The sequence below is a fragment of the Chenopodium quinoa genome, unplaced genomic scaffold (assembly GCF_001683475.1).
Source record: "Chenopodium quinoa cultivar QQ74 unplaced genomic scaffold, ASM168347v1, whole genome shotgun sequence".
Lineage (NCBI taxonomy): Eukaryota > Viridiplantae > Streptophyta > Magnoliopsida > Caryophyllales > Amaranthaceae > Chenopodium > Chenopodium quinoa.
Genome location: NW_018742204.1, coordinates 16,147,346 through 16,169,582, shown reverse-complemented (window position 1 = coordinate 16,169,582; position 22,237 = coordinate 16,147,346). Strand labels below are relative to the sequence as shown.

General features: G+C 30.8%; 1 protein-coding gene and 1 long non-coding RNA gene across 2 annotated transcripts; one reads left to right on the top strand and one right to left on the bottom strand.

Moving 5' to 3' along the window:
- The first annotated feature begins 11,974 nt into the window (after positions 1 to 11,974).
- LOC110720045 (transcription factor bHLH30-like) lies at positions 11,975 to 14,393 on the top strand. The gene is made up of 2 exons (XM_021899053.1): positions 11,975 to 12,867; positions 13,579 to 14,393. Exons 1-2 carry the CDS (start codon positions 12,193 to 12,195, stop codon positions 14,068 to 14,070), a joined length of 1,167 nt encoding a protein of 388 aa, XP_021754745.1. The 5' UTR covers positions 11,975 to 12,192; the 3' UTR covers positions 14,071 to 14,393.
- A 4,111-nt stretch (positions 14,394 to 18,504) lies between these two features.
- LOC110693951 lies at positions 18,505 to 19,747 on the bottom strand. Its single transcript, XR_002505711.1, has 2 exons — positions 19,234 to 19,747; positions 18,505 to 18,729 (listed from the first exon to the last, which is right to left on the bottom strand). It is a non-coding gene; the product is annotated as an uncharacterized LOC110693951 (long non-coding RNA).
- Between the last annotated feature and the right edge of the window lie 2,490 nt (positions 19,748 to 22,237).

Here is a 22,237-nt window from a genome sequence, read left to right as displayed (position 1 = left end):
TAAGTTTGAAATAAATTTTTTTGACTCGAATATTACATTTATTGCAAAAAAATTAGGCAAAATATATTGGACCCGTTTCCGGACCCGGATCCATTGGACCCGACGGATCCGGATCCGGGTCTTCATTTTCTAGACCTGACGGATCCGGGTCGGATCTGGATCCTATATACAAAAACGGATTTGGATCCGGGTCCATCCGGACCCGGTCCAGATCCAACCCGTTGCCATCCCTAGACATAACTGAGCTAGATTTGTCTAGAAAATGTCAAATCTGATCTTACGAATACTTCATATATGTAACAATCAACATTACAAAACCGAACAACATTTACCATAGGTGATAACATAATACGAGTATTGTATACTCCGTACATATATACATATTAGGATCTTTTACCAAAACAGCTAGTTTGACAAAAGTATTTACCAAAACGGCTAATTATAAATTTTAATTCCCAAACTACCTAATTTATTAACTTGGAAGGAATCTATCTATTTCTTATTTCCTTTAAACCGATTTGGTTCTTTTTTTTTATTTTAACTTTGGTTTTTTTGTTTTATTTTTATTTACTTAAAGATTTTTTTAAGTTGAAAAATTTAAACAATATACAAAACTACGAACAACGTAAACAGTCGCAGACTCGCAGAACCCTAATTTCGATATATATATATATATATATATATATAAGCACTAATTTTTCCATCTATATCAATCACAAAAATTTGGAATTTCAAGTAGTATTGTTCTATCAAGACTATCGCACATTTATACAACGATAAGAGATTTTAAGGTATTGTTCATCTTTTTCATGTCTATTAATTGTATATTCTTTGTTAATGTTGGCTAGTATGAATATTTTTTTTTTTGTTTAATGTGTATGATAAATCAAACTTACATATATTTATTTCCATCTTTATGTTATTTCCATCTTTATGTGTTAAAAAAAATAGTTGTATTTTTTTTTTTCATTTTGTTGATTGGAAGTTTGGATCATTTTTTTGAGTGGTTGTTTATGTTGTGTAACTTTTTTAAAAATTGAGAATTGCTGCATATATATTATGTTGATTGTTATTGTTTAAAGTAATAGGGTACTTTAAACTATGGCCTTAGAATTTAAATAAAACCAAAGGTAAAAAAAAAATCTTTTTAAATAAAAAAAAAGAAGAATAAAGTGAACTGAACGGGTTCAAAGTAATATAAAAAATAAATAATATCCTTTCAAATTAATAAATTTAGCTAGTTTGGGAATTAAATATTATAATTAGCCGTTTTGGTAAATACTTTTGTCAAATTAGCCATTTTGGTAAAAGATCCTACATATTACATAAGACATGTCTATATAAGCAATCTTAAGTTATTGTTTTTTGGGCTTCTTAGAATGATAAACCCAAACAATAACTATGACTTAAACCTTTGTTTCTGACTCTCGACGACTGATGTTATTTAGAACCAATACTTCAATTTTTTATATATATATTTTAGGGTCTGTTCACATTGACTGAAATGAGCTGAACTGAACTGAGCTGAAATAAATATTTTATGAGAAAAGGGAATTAGGAGCTGAAATGAACTGAACTAAACTGAATTGAAATTAAGCTTAACTGGTCCCTTAAAAGGGGGGGGGGATTTCAACAACACATAATGTATCCTACTCGTGTAGTCATATATCATACAAGTCGTATGATATACTTCGTCTATAATAACTAGATTAGGCAAGACAGATGACACTAATATAATGAATAAAAGAGTAAAGCTGTGACTCATTCCCATGATAAAGTAAATAAATAAATAAATATTCGCTATAAGGAGGACATTAAATGAAATATGGGGCATATCGGCATATAATAAGAGATCAATGGAAATAAAGATGTCAAAACCTCAACCTATTTGACCAAAAAAACACAATTCAAAATTTGATGTATATATGTATGGCCATAATTATTATTAGTATGACTCTACTTCAAATTAGACTCGAGTCGACCTGACATAATCAAACCTGACCCAGTCACCCGAATTGAAATCTCTAGATGGAAGTAATGTCTTGCACGTAAGTAAATAAGCAAAAGTGTTGGTAAAAATGTACTCATACAAAAACTACCCCAATAAGGTGATACCTTACCTAGAATGAAAAGCTAAATAAAAACAAGTAAAGAAGTAGCTAGGTTATATTAGTTGGTTGCAATAGCCAATGGGCACGGTAACCCATAGTAAGTTAGCGGGGGCGTCCGTTAATATTCGTAGGTCACAGAAAATAGCGCCTTCAGCTTGAATTCCTACTAAAACTGACACTATTGTTGGTTGGTTTGCTCCTAATTTGGGTTCCTATATTAACCAATTCTTTTTATTTGTACTTGGTTATATATCCTTGTAGTATAGTTGGAATAAATGACATTAATATAAACTCCTCCTAAGATTAAGAAACAGCAAAAAGTAAGCATAAAAACTTGCAAAAAAATGTGGCAGCAATCTCTGGGTGATTAGTCATTTACATAGCCACAGCTTGGCTGGTAAAAGTTGATACATAAATCATAAATCCTACTTACCTTTAATCACACCCTTTTTTTTTTTTCTTTTTAATTAACTTTGCTAATTATTCCTCTTTTGGGGTGAAATTTGAGGTCACTTTTGTCTTTCTTTCTTCTTTGTGTTTTTTGTACGTGCATGGAGATAGATTCATGTTTACAATTTAATTTTAATTCATGATGATGATAAAATTGAATAATCCGTTTGATGGTTTGATGTTATTTGTTGTTTCATATGTTCTTGGAAAATAATTAATACCATAGATATAGATATATAAAGGGTGATTTCTTACACATATTTTCCTTAATGGTTGTAATATAATAATATCACAATGCTCTTTAAAATGATTTTTCCCCTTCATCATGGTGTTTCAAGCGATGGAACATAACCAACTTTGAAATTTTGTATTAGACACCGAGGAATACATCTTGTGTCTAGTCTAGTAACCACATAACTATAGACTAATAATGAATGCATGGCTAAAAAATTTTATGAGAGGGTATATATAACAAATAATGGAGTAAACTCTATCTTCCACTTTTATTAATTACGTATGCCTCTCAGCCCTCTCTTAACTCATCAAACAATTTGAAGATGCTATGAATAATAATGCAATACAATTAAGCAAATGAAGATTATTTTATGCCTCGTCCAAGAGATACCATAGTCTTCTTTTAACAATACACACTTTTTTTATATAGAAAGAATAAAACAATAATAATAGAGATAGTAATTTTTATTTGGTGAGACGATTGGATAATAAGACACTAGTGACTTAAAGGATATGATTGAGAATGAGATCAATGTATTTTATAATTAAACTAGAATGGTTTAAAAGTTTCGAAGTATGATACTAGTATGTTTTTTTTTTCCTCTCTTTAGTAGTAAATGAATTCAACTTTTTAATCATCTTTAGGCAAACTTTTTTAAACAAAATCACTCTTGAATGTTTAACACTTTTCTTCACTTTTAGGGAACCTTGCTTAAACCAACGCAATGCAAAAATGACTTTTTCTTCTTTGCCTTTCGAAGATAAGAACAGTGCACAACTTTAATTTCACATCAAAAACATTCTACCCAATTTGAAAGAGTCAAATGGACTTACAACTTCAATCATTTCCACTTACAATATCAAGATCATGAAAATATTTGGTACCCTCTAGTGTTCTTGCCAGACAATATAAAGTTAATGGGAATGATAACAATGCTTTTATCATTGTATAGCAAAATGTGCATTCAAAATATAGATTAGTACTGGATATAACAAATGGGGGAGCCACAAGAGAGAGAAGTTCACTTAGAGATCTTACACTGAGGTTCCATCCTAAAATCAATTGACAATTAAAGGAATAGCCTAAATACTTAGAGCATGTTCTCTTCAGTTTATTTTCAGTTCAGTTTAGTTCAGTTCAGCTCCAATAAGTTCTGTTCAGTTTGGTTCAGTTCAGTTCTTAATTTCCTACTCTCATATAATATTCATTTCAATTCAGTTCAGTTTAATTTAGAAATTCAGTTTAGCTCTAATAAGTTCAGTTCAGCTCAGTTCAATCAATCAGAACAGGTCCTTAATTGGGTTTATTTTTAAATAAAAGCTTTTAAGAGTTTTATGTGTATGACAAAGGGTGCAAACAACTCAGTCGAACCTAGCTCAAATACCACTTTGTTATATTAGCTGGAGGTAATACTAGGGAAAAAGCTCTCTAACACAGCCCGCGATGAATTTCATCCTAAAACTAATGGCAATATATTCGGAGTAGCCCACTAAGGTAGTGAAAATTCGTTAATTACTTTATCTTTCAATGTGAAATACATAATAATAGCACTTAATAATACTACAAATCATCAACTTGACATTATTGGAGGGCAAACCTTCTACTAGCTTAGGAAGAACAACAGGCCAACAAGGACAAAAAAGTCTTAACAAGCCAAAGAAACTATAACTAACACATAGTCTATATATATATATATATATATATATATATATATATATATATATATATATATATATATATATATATATATATATATATATATATATATATATATATTACTATCAGTCATTTTTCCGTACGTTAATGCATTAAGAATCACCTCATTATAGTTTTGAACCCTACTAATATGAAAGCTTGTTTGTGAGTATATCTATCAATGCATGCATGATCAATTTATATCCTTTACTTTTATCTATTGTAATCTCATTTGTATATGTAGTCAGTCACACCATCAATTAATGTTATGATATGCACAATATCATTGTTGTCGACTAGTATATTATAATATACTATGAATCTTCTAATAAGAGAGTCACTATGTACTCTGAAAATTAAGAGTAAGTTTAGGAAGTTTCGCGAAATGAGGAATAACTCTCAGACACACTTCATGATGAAAGTCATAATTTGAAATAGGAATATAATAATTCCTGCTAATAATGGTTCCTTCTTTGTTACAACTATTGCAAACAAGGGTTACAAGCATGATTTTGTGGCTTTTTTAGTTGCTCTAAGGTGGGTGTAATTGTTCACTGTGATGCTCTTTATGTTTTATACTTGAAATGTAGTTTTGCTATGTCAATATTTTTTCATGTATTTATTGGAGGGTGCATGTGTTTTTTTTTTCACTTTTTATTATGCTCTTTCAATAATAGACTTAGGGTCTGTTCTGAACTGAACTGAAATGAATTGAAATAAATATTTTATAAGAGAAGGAAATTAGGAGCTGAATTGAACTGAACTGAACTGAACTGAAAATAAACGTATGAGAACAGGCCCTTAGGCCCTGTTCTTTAGAGCTGCTCTACTCTGCTCTGCTCTGTCTTGCTCAGCTCTGTTGAAATCTGCTCTGCTATGCTCTGCCCTGCTCTGCTCCGCAATGTGTGGAAGCCTAGCCCTGCTCTGCTCTGCCCTACCTGCTCTGCTCTACCTAGAAGCTCAAAAGAATAGGGCTTTAACTTATCAATAGTAAAATCATGAAAGACCTACCTAATTTGCTAGTCTGGACTTGATTAAATCCACCACATTGAAATACTACCTCCGTTAAATGTTATGTGCAACTTTAGAATATTTTATATCTCACAAATAATACCCCAAAGTTGCACATAACATTTAACGGAGGTAGTATGTGAATATATAATCTAAAAAAGTACAGAATAGTATGTAAAATTGTAAATGAAGGTAGCATCATCCAAGTCTACATGCAAGGTCCGATTCTCTTCACCCTCAATTAAAATTAAAATTATTTTTATAAAAGTGAAATTATTTTTTTTGAACTTAAATGATTTTACAATTAAAAATTATTTTCATTGATTTCATATTATATTTATTCTCTAAAAATGTCAGTTATTTTGTACTGATTATTAATTATTTTTATTGAATTAGAATTTTACTAAACTGAACTTATTTTTATAGAACTGAAATTATTTATACTAAATTAAAATATTTTTACTTAATATTATTATGTTAAGGTGAAGAGAACAAGGTTTAAAGTACATTTGTATAAAAACCTAGGTATTAATTATTTGATTAGCTCCATTTAGCTTGCAAATCTAGAAGTTAAAGGATGGTATTTAGGACTTCTCAAGTGTAGTGTATAATTGCAAATCTGGAGCATCCACAATGGCTAGCTACATGTATATGTATTAAGGGCCTGTTCTCTTACGTTGAAATTCAGTTCAGTTCAGCTCAGCTCAGTTCATTTCAGTTCAGCTTCTAATTTCCTTCTCTTATAAAATATTCATTTCAGTTCAACTCAGTTCAGTTCAGCTCAGCTCAGTTCAGTTCAGTTCATTTCAGTTCAGCTTCTAATTTCCTTCTCTTATAAAATATTCAGTTCAGTTCAACTCAGTTCAGTTCAGCTCAGCTCAGTTCAGTTCAGTTCAGTTCAGTTCATTTCAGTTCAGCTTCTAATTTCCTTCTCTTATAAAATATTCATTTCAGTTCAACTCAGTTCAGTTCAGTTCAGTTCAGCTCCGTTCAGTTCAGTTCAGCTCAGTTCAGTCAATGAGAACAGGCCCTAAGGGTTTCACATCATTATTTCTCAAGTTGCATAATTTAAGCTACAACCACTACAATGGCAAGCTACTTCTTTTGTAATTTTATTATGTCCCACATGATGATAATTAATAAATAAATATATTAACAAATACATAAAGTATATTAAACAAATAAATATAATAACATTGGGTTGAGTGAAATAACTACATAACTCTATAGAGCTATGTAGGTTGTAGTTCCACAATGGCTAGCATGTAGCTAGCAATTATTTAGAAATTGCTAGCAGATCCTTATACACAACCATTGTGAATGCTCTAGGTAGGAGACAACTTGAGAAGTAAGTTGACTTCTTAAAGTAGTTTTAAAACGTAATTAAATACATTATTATAGCCTTATTAGTGACAAAATTTGCATTACTTACAGTAAAAAACATGTGAAAAAACATTATGCAAACAAGAAGGATGACTAATAAGAATAATAACAACTATTAGGGTTTCAAGTCTTGGTGATAAAAACCCCCATAATAATAATTAAAAAAATATATAAAATAAAAACTAAATCTTGAATAGTATGAATGACATTAACATTTGCAGAAGTCAACTGATGCCAATAAGCAAAGATGATTAATAAAGTTGAATAACTTTTGACTAGTTTTACAAAGATAAAATTGTGTATGTATGCAAAGCTATTGGTCAGTCCACTTATGCCGACTTAATTAGTTTTCCAACTTAATTAGTAAGGTCAAGTAGGAAAAATCACTTTCTAGAAGGTACTATACATACTAAAAATCTAAAATATGTTTCAATTTGCCCTCAATATATAAATAACCCTAGCTAATAATGGTCAAACAAAGGTAAGGAGTAAGATGAACAATTAAAAATCCAAATGCTAAATAATGTATTGTATAAACATATTTGAGCATTATTTAACTTTACTTAATTTTTTCTTATGACATTTTTTTTTTTTATCATCTATTACAAAACTGTATCTTTAATTTTGAAACCATGTATGTTATACGGAGTACTTGATAATACTTATAATTTCTATCTTTCGAGCTCTCTTTAGTTTATGTTGCTAACGTGTAACTTCGAAAAAACAAATTGAGATGGTAAAATTATCAACATTACTCTTTCTTTTTTTTTTTCTATTTTTTTTTTATAGGTTCCTTTCCATTAATTTTCCCCTCAAATGAAACAACATTGGAAAATAATATACAGAATATACACTCCCAAAATTATTGTGTCCCTTCAATTGCTTAATTATTCTAAAATAAAGGGTCTTACTCTTAAATGGGTACAAAACTTTTATGTTACTCTGCACATTACAAACAAATTCCCCAAGTATAACTCCAGCAGCTTGCTATATACCATCACACATTCACACCTCTAAAAATAAAAGTTTGTTACCACCTAGCCCTACTTTGCCACCACCAACAACACCGCCGTCATGGAAAAACATACTCTAGCTATTCCTAGCTATTTTAAACTACATGTATTTCATATCATTATTCACAGCGCATAAATTATTTATGTGTACAGATTGATCAATCTCGGATATTAACATGTCCATATAGTATAATACCAAAAGGAATGAGAAATGGTGATGATCATAGTAATAAGGAGTAACAGTAAAAACAATAGAGTTGTAAGTGATTAGCGTAACTGAAACCGAGGTTGCCGTGAAAATAAAAGAGAGAGAAGAAGAGTGTGTTCCAAGACACAATCATTACATGGCCCTCTTGGGGAAGCAGAAAGGATGGCGTTGGCGTGGAATAACAAAGTTATTATTATATTTCATTTTTTTATATGTAGGTTTTGTAATTAGTAGTCATAGAAGTAAATTGCAAGCATAGATATATAGATAGGCTATTTTAATTTTATACTATATAATTAAATAAAAAGGTATATATATAGAAAAAATAAAAAACATATTGTCTAGCTTTTATCATGACGAAACTGAGGCTTATTACTTTATGAAATTGCAGGCTTCTTCAATTACTATCTATTATCAACATTTTTTGCCTTTTAGCTTTTTAGGTCTTTTGGTCGGTCCACACATTCTTGTTTCTGTTATTGTCTTCTCATTATATTCTTCTACTCTTCATTTTTATTGTATTACCAACTATTCAATCATGCTTTTCTAACTTATTTCATACAACACCAGTATTTTAATTCGTCTTTAATTCATATGGTTGATCAGAACTTATGTTTCCAACATTGGCTTGTAATTCGGAGTAATATAATAGAATTTATTATTCATATAAGAGAAATTATATGATTACATACTTGAAAAGAATTTTTCATAATCCACGAACTTTCCTCAATAATTTTATATCATAATAATGAGTAAATGTAAAAAAACATTTACATTACATATTTGTCATTATGTTTTATTTATTTTCTCATTATAGCTAAAATAAATTTTGATAAAAATAATTAAGTTCAATAACGTTTATATGATTAAGTCATTGTCAATTAAAGGTAATAAGTTTAGATAGTTTAATTAAAATCATGTAAAAGAAAATCAAGTAATTAAATACATTGTCCCTAGCTTAGTTTAAATTTAGTTTTAATCAAGCTATATATTTAAAAACATATATCATTCTATTAATCTTATTTTATTTTTTTTAAATATGGAGTAAGTAATTAGTGAAAATAAGTTAAACAAAACGTAGAAAAAAATATAGCATATTAGGACCTGTTCACTTCAGCTTAATTTCAGTTTAGTTTAGTTAAGTGCAGCTTCAATCAGTTCAGTTCAGTTTAGTTTAGTTCAGCTCCTAATTTCCCTCTCTCATGAAATATTCAGTTCAGTTCAGCTCCAATCAGTTTAGTTCAGCTCCAATCAGTTCAGTTCAGTTCAGTAAATGTGAACAGGCCTTTAGTCATGACATATAATTTGTGTACCATTCGTAAATAATTAATTGTTGTTATGAAGGTAAAATTCAACTAAGGGTATGTTCTCTTCAGCTTAATTTCAGTTCAGTTCAGCTCCTAATTTTTTTCTCTCATAAAATATTCATTTTAGCTCAGTTCAGTTCAGCTCTAATTTAATCAGTTCAGTTCAGTAAATATGAACATGCCCTAAGACAATGTTAGTTCCCCACTCATAACTTTTACGGAGTAAATAATTATCAATAAATTTGATGAACCATCAACGAAAGACTAAATGGGAAAAAAAATGAGGAGACAAATCCGTATACTAAGGGCCTGTTCTGTTCCGTTGAAATTCAGTTCAGTTCAGTTCAGCTCAGTTCAGTTCAGCTCAGTTCAGTTCAGTTCAGTTCAGCTCAGCTCTTAATTTATGTCTAATGATATTGCTAATGATATAAAGCCAAATTTCATTCTTTTAAGATCTTATTACAACGACAACAACAACAAAAATAATAATAATAAATAGTATATAAAAATAAAAAAAATAATAATAATAATAATAATAATAATATTAACAATAATAATAATAATAACAATAATAATTGAAATAATAATAATAATAATAATAACAATAATAATAATAATACTATAATAATACTAATAATAATAATCAATAAATAATAATAATAATTATCAATAATTAATAATAATAATAACAATAATAATATTGATACAATTCATTGTTCAAATGGTTCTATTTTTTTGAAACATATTTCTAATGTTAATCTCATTGAGAAAATTAGAGGTTTCAAGTTTTTAATATATTTTCCATACATTTTATAATATATTTTCCATACATTTTATAATTATAATTATATAGTATATTTTTCGTAAATATTTGAATATGTACATGTGTATATACACATATGTATAGTAATAAATATCAATAAATAATCAATAAATAATCAAAGATCACTAATCCGTAGTTAAAAATCACTAATTAATAAGTTCAGTTCAGTTCAGTTCAGTTCAGCTCAGTTCAGTCAATCGGAACAGGCCCTAATTGTTGATGAACCACTAATCTCTTAAAATTCTCAACCATCCGTGCATTTATAAAATATAAATTCATTTCATTTTTTGCCAAAAAAAGTCACTAGCTAGTGTATACAATATACATTACCTACACATTTAAGAACTCAATATTTTAGACTTTCATCGACTATCTTATGTGTTGCCCTACCGCAAAATTGATGCACTAATAACCGTATACGTAGAGGATAAGAAAGAAGGTGAAAGTATAGAGTTTGGACCAATCACTAGGAAACAAACTGTATATTCTTTTGCATATAATCGATTAAAAGAAACCCTCCACTGTTTGATAGCAACTCAAGGGTCACAAAAGAGAGACATAAATTTGCCTTAAAAAGAAAGGAAACCCAAATCCTAGCTAGTGCTCCATGCTCTAACTATATACTTATAGTGAGGGGCTGAGGGCTACCCATAATCATCACACTTATAAGAAAGAGAAAGAGGGAGAGATCGGATCGAGAATGCGAAATATACAATAATTTATGTATATTCGAGTGTATTTAAAAATAGTTAAAAATTCTGATAATTAAAATTTATGCTCTAAAAAAATTGGTTTAGGCTCTATTTGATTTAAACCTATTTTGTATGAAATTATTATATCCGAGTTCATCTAAATTTAAGGGAAGCATAAAAGTTATTTATGCGATCATTTCAAAATAATTGATATAGTTTGACTTTTTTAACCTATTCATAAACTAACTTTTACTATATATAGTTTTTACTTTATTGGAATGTTATTATGTATGTACATAAAATATTGCTTTGTATGAGTACATAAAATATTGCTAAACCAGTATTAATCTAACTTCTCATAATATCTATTTTCTATATAATTTTTACTAGGTAAAATTTACTTATATTTTATTATTGTTAAACTAATGTATCAACAAATGTGTCAAATTTGACCGGAGCTATATATTCCATCTAGAAAAGATAATGACTAAACTTTATTGTCTAAACTTATTTTCTCTTAGTTTAGTGAGTTTACAACGTAATGCTCACCTTATGCGGCGGTTTGAATTCATCTATGAGATACATAATTATTGTTTATCACATGTCATTTTGGTAAATATATCAATAATTTTTTCAATAAAAGCGGGTCTTATAGTGATGATGACAGGATAAAATTGTCGATTTATTTACCAAAATGCCATGTGATAAACAATTTTTGTTTATCTCAGAAATTAATTGGGGCTTCCTCTATAACATTGTCGACTTTGATTCTCCTAACTAATATACATTTAAGTACATCCGAGTGTAACATAAACATGTTACAGTGAGAAAGTAAAAAGGCACAAGGAATAAACAAATATACCTACAATGGCTAGAAAGCACAACCGAAAAGGTGTTAATAGTTTAGATTAGATATATACTTCATTCTAATTAAAAGTCATCACTCCCCAAAAAACCATCCATGTTCCAACTGATGGAAGGAGAGAGAGAATTAAACAAAGAAAAGAGATAATTAATTAATTAATTAAAGAAGCTAATTTAAGCGCACTTATATTTAAAAAGAGAGAATTTTAGAAAGGTTTGATTACAATATATAAACAATGCACCCTTTCTTCAAAAGAGACAATACCCAAACACCCTCATCGACTTAAAATGTGTTTCCCTTTCTCTCCCTTTTCTTCTCCCTTCATTCTTTCCTCTTTTACCCTATAAACAAAAAAAATCTCTCTTTTTCATAAAATTATTCTCTCTCTTTTTCAAATGAATGAATAATATTGAAGAATTACAACAACATCAAAATCAACAAGAAATTGAAGAAGGAGAAGAATTACAAGTACATAATTACCAAAACTACCCTCAACAAAATAACATCAACTTAGAAATAATGCAACAATATCACCAAGCAACAACATCCCATTCTGATCCATTTGGAGGTAACTTTGTAGGTGGTGGCGGAAGGGCAGGAATGGTATTTCCAGATCTTACCCCTCCGCCGCCAATTCCGTCACAACAACAACACCACCTCTTACCATGGGAGCTTCCTCAAGTAGTCCATTCATTCCAACCCAATAATCACAATAATCCCCTTGATCCCTACTTCTTTCCGTCATCGTCTTCGTACGGAGGATTGTTTACTACTCGAAGATCATCGTCATCTAATCATCATCATACAAACTCACTTCAGTTTGCTTATGAGGGTTCATCCTCGGATCATCATCATCTAAGGCTTCTTTCCGATGCCCTCGGTCCGATGGTTCATCAACCGGGTTCGGCTCCTTTCGGTCTTCAAGCTGAGCTTAATAAGATGACTGCTCAAGAGATCATGGATGCTAAAGCTCTTGCTGCTTCTAAGAGTCATAGTGAAGCCGAACGTCGTCGCCGCGAACGGATTAATAATCATCTTGCTAAGTTGAGAAGCTTGTTACCTAGCACCACTAAAGTAAGTCCTTCATCTTAATAAATCTAATCTTCTTAAATTATTCTTAAAAAAAAGTGAAAACCCTTTTGAGAAATATTCTTCATAAAAAATATATATGTATTTTGTTATCTAGCTACAAATTATTCTTTGTTTAATAATAATTATTTGAATAATATATGTTAAAACTAATAGCACGCCTAGCAAGAGATTTTATTTTATATAATAATGACATGAAAACTTTGGGCTAAAAATTAGTTTGAAGATTTGGTATGAATTTTACAAAAGACTTGAACCATTTGGAATTATATGATCAAAGATATTCATAGATTTTGTACTTATATGGGATTTATCATTTTTATATGTATGTAGTATATTCCAACTTCATTCCAAACATATTTATTGGTCCTTTTGTTTTCTTTCTTTTATTTTTTGGATTTTTTAGTGGTAAAACCAAGAAAATAAAAAGTAGCAAAAATAGATTAGATAGATACCGTTAATGTCGCTTGGTTGATATGATAAAGAGAAACCAATTACAGGTGAAAAGGCTTACATGGAAAATTCTTGCCGGTCTAGCGCCAAAGTGCTAATTTTATGAGTCAAACTTATAAATCATACACCACATTATTCTTAAAAAAAACCACTAACAAACACATAAAATCATAAAATTAAAATTCTTCTAAACTTTATTTTCTTTTGATTGTTGTTGTTGCTTGTGCTCTTATATATTATTAGACGGACAAGGCGTCGTTGCTAGCGGAAGTGATCCAACACGTGAAGGAGCTAAGGAGGCAGACGTCGATAATAGCCGAGACGAGTGTAGTCCCTACAGAGAGCGACGAGCTCACGGTGGATCCAGCATCGGATGAACAAGATGGGAAGTTCATTATTAAGGCATCGTTGTGTTGTGATGATCGTACTGATTTATTACCGGATTTAATCAAAGCCTTAAAAACGCTTAGGTTAAGGACCTTGAAGGCGGAGATTACTACCCTAGGTGGAAGGGTTAAGAACGTACTATTTGTCACACATGAGCCTAATATAAGTGACCATGACAATAATGACAACAACCAAGATGACCACGACGAGGATGGACCGCCTGGCCAATGCTCGATAAGCTCGATACAAGAGGCGTTGAAGGCGGTTATGGAGAAGTCCGGTGGTGGTGATGAGTCTACTTCGGGTAATCCTAAGAGACAAAGGACTGCAAACATTACAATCTCTTAACTTAAATGATATATTACGTACTATAATAACTATTTATTAGTACGATTATATTTAACAACGGGTCTCTTTGAAATATTTTATACTAACAAAGATGGCCTTAATTTAAATTACCTTGCATGGGTGTTAATTTAGTTGCTTCCTTTTTTTTTTTTTTTTTTTGGGTATTTAATTTGGTTTGCATGGGTGTGGTTTAATTAATTAGCGTCTTCTGATCCTGATCTTCTACTTCTTCTCGTTGTTATTACAATCAATGTACCGCGATTTCGGATTTTCTCTGATGACAAGAGATATATGATCATATGGCTTGAATTGGGTTTTTCTTATGAGTGTTACATTATATTCATCATATAATACTTTCCATGCATATATATTTATATGTATCAGAATTTGAAGACAATTTAGAATGATGACATTTTGTAGTTTACACTTACACTATGCTTTGTTCAGTAGGAAAAAAAAGTACTAGTTCAGTATGAGAGCGAGGTTGTTAGAAGAACCAAAAAAAAAAAAAAAAAAAAAGGAAGGAAATCTTTTTCGTGAAGAGAGGTACCTTACATAAATTCCTTAAATAGAAATAAATTGAATAATATTTGCAATATTATTTATTTCAGGCAGCTTGGAAATATATATATACACAATATGTATATAGAAAAAAATAAAGTTGGAAGTAAAAATGGTTGTAATGTAGTGGGGTTTGTTGAAAGAGAATGGGATTAGACATCATCATCATCATATATGTAATGGTGATGTAGGTGAATTTGTTCACAAAACTATGTCATATTTTTATATATTTTGCAACACTTATAATATATAGTATTTATAAAAATAAAAACATTATGATATTTGTAAGATGCTTATGTAAGCTACCAAATTGTCTCACTAAGGTTGTATGTGTTATATCAGAAGAAACTAGTGTGCTGAAATTGATAGAGGCAGATGTCATTTTATAACTAGTACTGTAGTAGTTTTCTTGGTGGTCTCCCCACCCCCCCCCCCCCCTCTTCTATCTTTCTCAATATATCTTTCTCTCTTTTGTTCCTTTGATTTGTTTTATGTCTTTGATTTTGTCTTTGGTTGTGTTTGGATCTTACTTTTGGAATTTAGTTGTGGATGATTAGTAGAATATATATGTATATAATATACTTCTTTTTGGATGATAGGAGGTGGTTAGGGCTATGGATGCATAGTTTACTTCTTAATATATATTTAAAAATCAATTAAACCCGGCCTTATTTTATTTTGATAATAACTTGTAAATATACTATAAGTTTGTTCAGTAAATTTAAGTTTTCATTAATAGAAATAAGTTGATTGCAATCAACAAAAATATGGTGTTAAGAGTTTTATTAATCAATGAATAAGTATTAATATGTAAAAATCGGTTTTATTAAGTAAAAATAATGTTAATATATGTTTAAAAAAACATATTAATTTCAACAAAAAAAAAATTAGAGAAGCGATCAACATTGAATTTGAAAAAAAAAATGATTATAATAAAGAAAATGTGGTAAGAGCAACTTCAATGGTAAGCTAATTGTCAAATTAGTTTGTCATGCCACATAAGCTTTTAAGCTAGTTAATTGTCATTTTAGCTCCAATGACTAGCTAATAGCTTACTATTTAAATGGACCACACATGCTTAATTTATGTTGATAAATTTCATTTTATTTATTATAATAATTTTATTTTAGCAAGTTTTTATCCAAGCAAATTAGCTTGACCAACCTAATTGCATTTTCTAACTCCAAAGGTTAAGCTAGTAGTTAGGGATTATTTAATATTGCAAGCAAGTCCCTAACTACAACCATTGAAGCTGCTCTAAGCGACAATCCATCATATCATCAACATTTTAGGTTTAATACAAGCATTTTTGTGAGTCGAAGATCATGCAAGACTACAACATGCTCATATGTTTATCATAAATATTTAAATGATTAAATTAATCAGAGGCTCGATGTCATGGAACATGGTTGGATCAATTGGGTCATGCCAAGGTCTAGCCTACCAAGTTGCCTATTGTTCCAAACCGACCATTATGACCTTAAATTAGTCAACATGTTAATGGAAGACAAATTCAATAAAGATTTTACATTTATCATGATTTTAATTTATACCTTATCCAGCTATAGTATGGAACAAAGTTCCATCCCATAACCAATGTTTTTACATAATGTTTTTATTCAAAAATTGGTTTGTGGAATCACACACAGAAAGCCATTTTGACGTTAAATCGGTTTATAATCGCATTTTCATCTGACTCATAACGGTCCACGTGTCGCTTAATTAGGCCTAGCTTTAAATATCTAAAATTGAAAGTAAAATGAATAGTGATCCAACCACATTATGTTGTACATTTGATAAAGAGGTCATCATAGCTACAGAAAGTGATCGATAAATGGTTGACCAAGTGATTATAACATGTCTCATGTCTCTAATGAATCGTGAAATGTGGAGGCCAACATCAACAACTTATAATTATTATTGCCAAAGTTGCTATTAAGTTTATAAGTGGTCGTTGATTTTCGGCCACCAATGCTGACGTCAGTGTTCAACCATTTCAGTTTCTACTCTTAAATTTATGATTACAGTTAAATACGATTACAGTTCAGGCCCATTACTAGCCCAAGTTAGCTTGATATGGGCTTTTTTAAGTCAGTCCATGAACACACCCTTGTGATCTTGGGCTTTTCTTAGTTGCTCCTCTTTTTGACTAAAATGTGTGTTAATTCAAATGGGCCACCTAAAGGGCTGTGATTTAACATTTCTTTTGCTCATTCACACAATCAGTCTAATTACGTTTCACTATACTCATTTGCTTATTTGCATGGATAAGGGTAAGAATATTTTTAAGTGTCTACCACCAGTGGTAATACCAACGATCTATAATCTATAATTTATAATCTATAATTATAACTAAAATAGAAACCGTTGACATCATCCTTCTCCAAAGCTGTATACATATCACTTTTTTATGAAAATTTTTCCCACCTAAATGCATTAATGACATCATCATTTTTTAAAGCTAAGCTACTTCCTTAAATTACTTTTAAAATTGGATTATAAATAATGACTACACTATTTTTAAAAAAAATAGATATCAAATACGGAGTAGATGCTTCTACAGACTATTGTATAATTGTACAAATTTGCTAATCACGGGAAATTAGGCTTTTTTTCCCTAAATAAACAGAAAAAATTGATTGTCCTCAATATAGCTAAAGATGATATATTTATCGTTGTATATTTTGATAAAACTGTGCATTGCATGGGACTAACGTAGTTAATACAAAAATAACAACCTCTGACATCATTTTTTTAAAAAAAATTGTACACGTGTTAGCTTCTCCTTAAATTTTTTTCCCACCTAAAATTTTTTCTCTCTTCCAATTTTCTTTATTTATTTTATTTTTATTTAATTTTTATATATTTTGGAAAAGCTATATATTGACTGTAAAATACTTTTATCTTAAGTTACATATAGCTAATCTTAAGGAAAACATATATCAACCCTGTATATATGCTATTACTCCATCTAATTACAAATTTCCACTGGATTTTGTTGTAAACATGATTTTTTTTTTTCATTATACAGAGTACCATTTTAATTTTTGTAGTTTGGTGTTGATTAATATATACAAGGGTTTTACATATTTTGAGTGATAATATGACTTGAAAATGCATGTATAGAATTATAAATTATTTTTATTATATCCGTGTATCGCACAGGAGCTAATTTAGTAGTATCTGTAATAAAATGTGATATCAATAGCATAAGAATTGGTGATAGCAATTTTTTTTTTTTTTTGGATGAAAAGAGAAAAAGATATAGCTAGACTTTGGCCCTATTCTTTTGACAACAATATTTTTTTTTTGGTGTTTAGAAAAAAGTATGATATAGCTAGACTTTGGCCCTATTCTTTTGAGTTGTTGTAGTTTGTTCTGCTGTGCTGAGTATTAATAATCTGTTCTCCTCTACCGACACTTTCTCTGCTCGATCTACTCTGCTGAAATCTGATATACTCTGCAGAAGCTTAAAAGAACATGGTCTTATTATGAAAGTTCAACTAATAGACAATTCTTGTACTAATCTTGTTTGAAAAACTCATTGTCTCTAAAGTCATTGCGTCACTCCATGACGATGAGCTACTACACTAGGTGAAAAAATGAAATTGGCACCGGTTCAAAACCCCTCAATGCCACCGGTTTTGAACCGGTGCCAATGTGAGGGGTGCCATTTACTTGGATGAAAAGCCACCGGTTCAAACCGGTGGCAAAAATGGTTATTGGCACCGGTTAACCGGTGCCAAAAAATGACCCAAAAAAATTTATTCATTGTTTTTGGCACCGGTAACCGGTGCCAAAAGTGCCCAAAAACATAATTTTTTTCATTCCACTTAAAAATTAAATAGACTAAAATTAATAAGAACATCAATATATAACTCGAATATCAGTCAATTTAATCGAAAACTTTACAATATATAATAAAAAAAATTACAATATAGATCAATTACAACACATAAATAAATAAAAAAATTACAATATAAATCCAAAAAAAAATACAATATAAATCAAAAAAAAATTACAACATCAAAATAACAAAAACCCATACAACTCTTGCATCTTGATTCTTCGATTTAACATGTAAATCAATATACGTACCTGCATCAATTAAAAAAAATAAATCCACTAAAATACATAAGCTGCAAAAAAAACCCAGACTATGCATGTACCCAGAATTCCAGAAGCTGCGAAAATAAAAAAAAAAAAACCCACAAAAATAAAAACAAAACCCAAAAATTACGTTAATAACCCAGTAAAAAAAAACCCAAAAATTGATTTAGATCTCAGAAAAGAAAAAAAAAACCCAGAATTAAAATCGAATTGAACCAAGAAGGAGATCGAATTAAACCCAAAAGGAATTAAAATCAAATAAAAATCGAATTAAAATCACAAAATCGATTAAAATCACAAAACCCAGAAATTTCGATTCAAAAATTCAGAAAATCACAAAATCGATTAAAATCGAATTAAACTCATAAATTAAACCCTAATAACCTTGAATAATTAGACCCACCCACCACCATAACTACAACCACCACAAAAAGCACCACCACAACCACGAATTCCACCAAAAATAACAAAAAATAAATAAATAAAAGTGACCTGAACCCCTCAAATTTGGTGTTGTTGCGGCGAAATTCAGTGGTGGCGGCGGCGGTTGGTGGTCGAGAGAGGTGAAGAGGAGGGAGGAGGGGACGAGAGAAGAGAGAATGAAGGAGGAGCGAGATTAGAGGAGTGGAGGAGCGAAATTTGGAGAGATCAGAGGAATTATTTTCGAAGGAGTGAGATCAGAGGAGACGAGTGAAGAGAGAATGAGGGAGGAGAGAGAAGATGAAAGGGTTAGGGTTTGGGAAAAGGGGCTTATATATAGGAAGGAAGAAAATGGGTGGGCTTTACATAAAAAAAGGCTGACTTTTTTTTAACAAGGCTACCGGTTCAAAACCGGTAGGATTAATGTTTTTCCCACCGGTTTAATTTGAATAGGTGGCAATACTCTCCCCACCTATTTTCCCCCTTTTTTTCCCCACCGGTTCTTAAGAACAGGTGCCCTTAGGGCGGTGCCAATTTCATTTTTTCACCTAGTGCTAGTTAATTCGCCTACAATTTATTGTAATATGGTTATTGTTTTGTCATATTTATTTATTACACGTCCTTCTATTACTATTATAGGAGATAGTTATAGAAAAGAGGAAATGATAAAATAGAGAGAAGATCTTATTTATGTAAAATATAGAAATGATTCTTCCAACTCTAATAATGAGAGGAGAACACTATTAATACATGAGTTAGTTACAACAACTAACTAACTTAATAAATAATAAATGTAATAAATCTGATTCTCCCCCTTCAAGATGGACAGTGATCTAACCGTCCAAGATTGGGAATACAATAAGTTGTGATGAGCTGAACACAATGGTTTTGTGAGAATATCTGCAACATGCTTGTCAAAAGAAACATGAGCAGTTTGCAAGAAGCCTTCTTCAACTTGTTCTCTAACATAATGCATATTCCTCTTCAAATATTTTGTCCTCTCATGATACATGGGATTTTGAGCAAGATGTTCTAATGAAGTATTATCACAATAAAGTGTAATAGGCAACTAAACTTGAACTTTCAAATGTTCAAGTATGTAACCCATGAATCCACCCTAATTCACTTGCTATCACAGACATGCTTCTATATTCTGCTTCTACTGATAATTTGATTTGCTTACAGAACATTGCTTTTTTGTCTTCCAAGACACTAAATTAGATCCAAGAAAAACAGAATAAGCACTTAGTGACCTGTTACCGGATTGACAACCACCCCCAATCTGCATCGCTGTCAGCTTGATTGTCAAGTATGAGTCTGCAGAGTACCATAAACCTGAGTTCATAGTACCTTTCAGGTATTTTATCACATTTAAAGCAGCCCTAAGATGTGGAGTTCTTGAAGCATGCATGGATTGGCCAAATGTTTTATAGCATAAGAGAGATCAGGTCTTGTAATTCCAAGTATAACATTCTCCCAACCAATCTTCTTTATGGGTCAGGCTTATACAGCAAATCACCATCTTTAGTTGACGACTTGAGACCTGTTGACATAGGAGTAGTAGCAGGAATACACTCTTCTATAATGAATATTGTTTGAACAATTTATATCCTTTATAATGTTTATTTACTTATTTACCCTCATTAATGTTGGTTGCCTCATTTTTTTTATTCTTAAGAATAGTATGCTAAACTCCTATTTTTTTTTTTGACATAAACACCTATTTTTTTAAACATATTTTCCCTTGTTAGAGCACTCACATCAGTGAGCATTTTTTAGCTCATGAGCAAAATTGATGAGCAAAAATAGGTAAAAAGTTACTACATCAATGAGCAAAGTATAAAATGCTCATGAGCATTTTAGAATTTGCTCATATGATGAGCAAAATTAAAGGTGAACAGTAAAAGTGGGGCCCCACAACTCCTTTAAAGTGGCGCCATTTTCTTTTGCTTCTGACACCCAAAATGACGAGTTTTGGGAAGCACCCACAACACCTTAACACCAAAACACGTCGTTTTGGATGGCTAAGAAGCAAAAAAAATTAAGGAAAGCCGCTGACAGGGCGCGTCAGACTAGCCATTGGGGAGCTGACACGCGTCCCTGTCAGCCCTCTTCACCCAATCAGATTTTTGTTACCGTTTTAAAAAGGTATTAACTCTAAACAGCTATTTTGGCCGACTTGTAATAAAAAAAAAATACCAGCGGTTATAATTTTTTTTCCCTTACCAATAGAGATCCATTTTGACATATTTTGGTATTGTTTCAAAATTCACTAAAATTGTAATTATTAATTAATAATTGTATAATTGTAATTTAGTAGCACTAAAATGTTATTAACCAAAACATAATTTAATAATAATATGGTGATGTGTAAGAGAGAGAAATGTTGGTGGGGTATGTGAAAAAGTAGGAGATAGAATGATGAGCATTTTTTTTATCACTAGTGAGATAAAATTTGCTCACCAAAAATGCTCATGGGTGTGGAGAGAGAGAAAGTGGCTAGAGAGAGAATGCACAATTTTTTTTTGCTCACTGATGTGAGTGCTCTTAATGTTGGCAACAACTAAATAGGTGACATAAGGTCAAATCAAAAGTGCTCTTCGGCTCTTCGCACATGGCTAGCTATAGCACACGCGACGCACGCGTTAGCTGCCTAGCAATTCCTAAAAGTTCAACTCACTTCTTGTTTTGAGATGTTTTAAAAATACCGGCTCACTTTTACTTTATTTTAGTTTTTGCAAACCTCTTTATCACATTACTCTTTCGATCCAACTATATTTATAAAGCTACGTATAGGAAAATTTGTAATTATTAATCCCAACTTTAGGCGATTTACTTTCATTAATCCCAACTATCGATTATTCTTAAATAATCCCAACTTTGGGGGGCGTCTTCTTTTATCAGGCCAAAACCGGTCAACGAAAGTCAATCACCTGTTATACCAGGTTATTGGACACGTGTCAACACTTAATTTGTCCAAAAAAAAACCAAAGTTTAAAAAAAATAAAATCCTCCCTTCATCCCACGCAGCCCCACCACCTCCTCCCTAGCAGCCACCTGAAAATCACCAACTCCC

Bases quoted from the DNA above. Each gene is read 5' to 3' on its own strand.
- LOC110720045 (XM_021899053.1), top strand. From the start codon at position 12,193: ATGAATAATATTGAAGAATTACAACAACATCAAAATCAACAAGAAATT. The intron at 12,868-13,578 runs GTAAGTCCTTCA...ATATATTATTAG, and splicing joins TGTTACCTAGCACCACTAAA to ACGGACAAGGCGTCGTTGCT.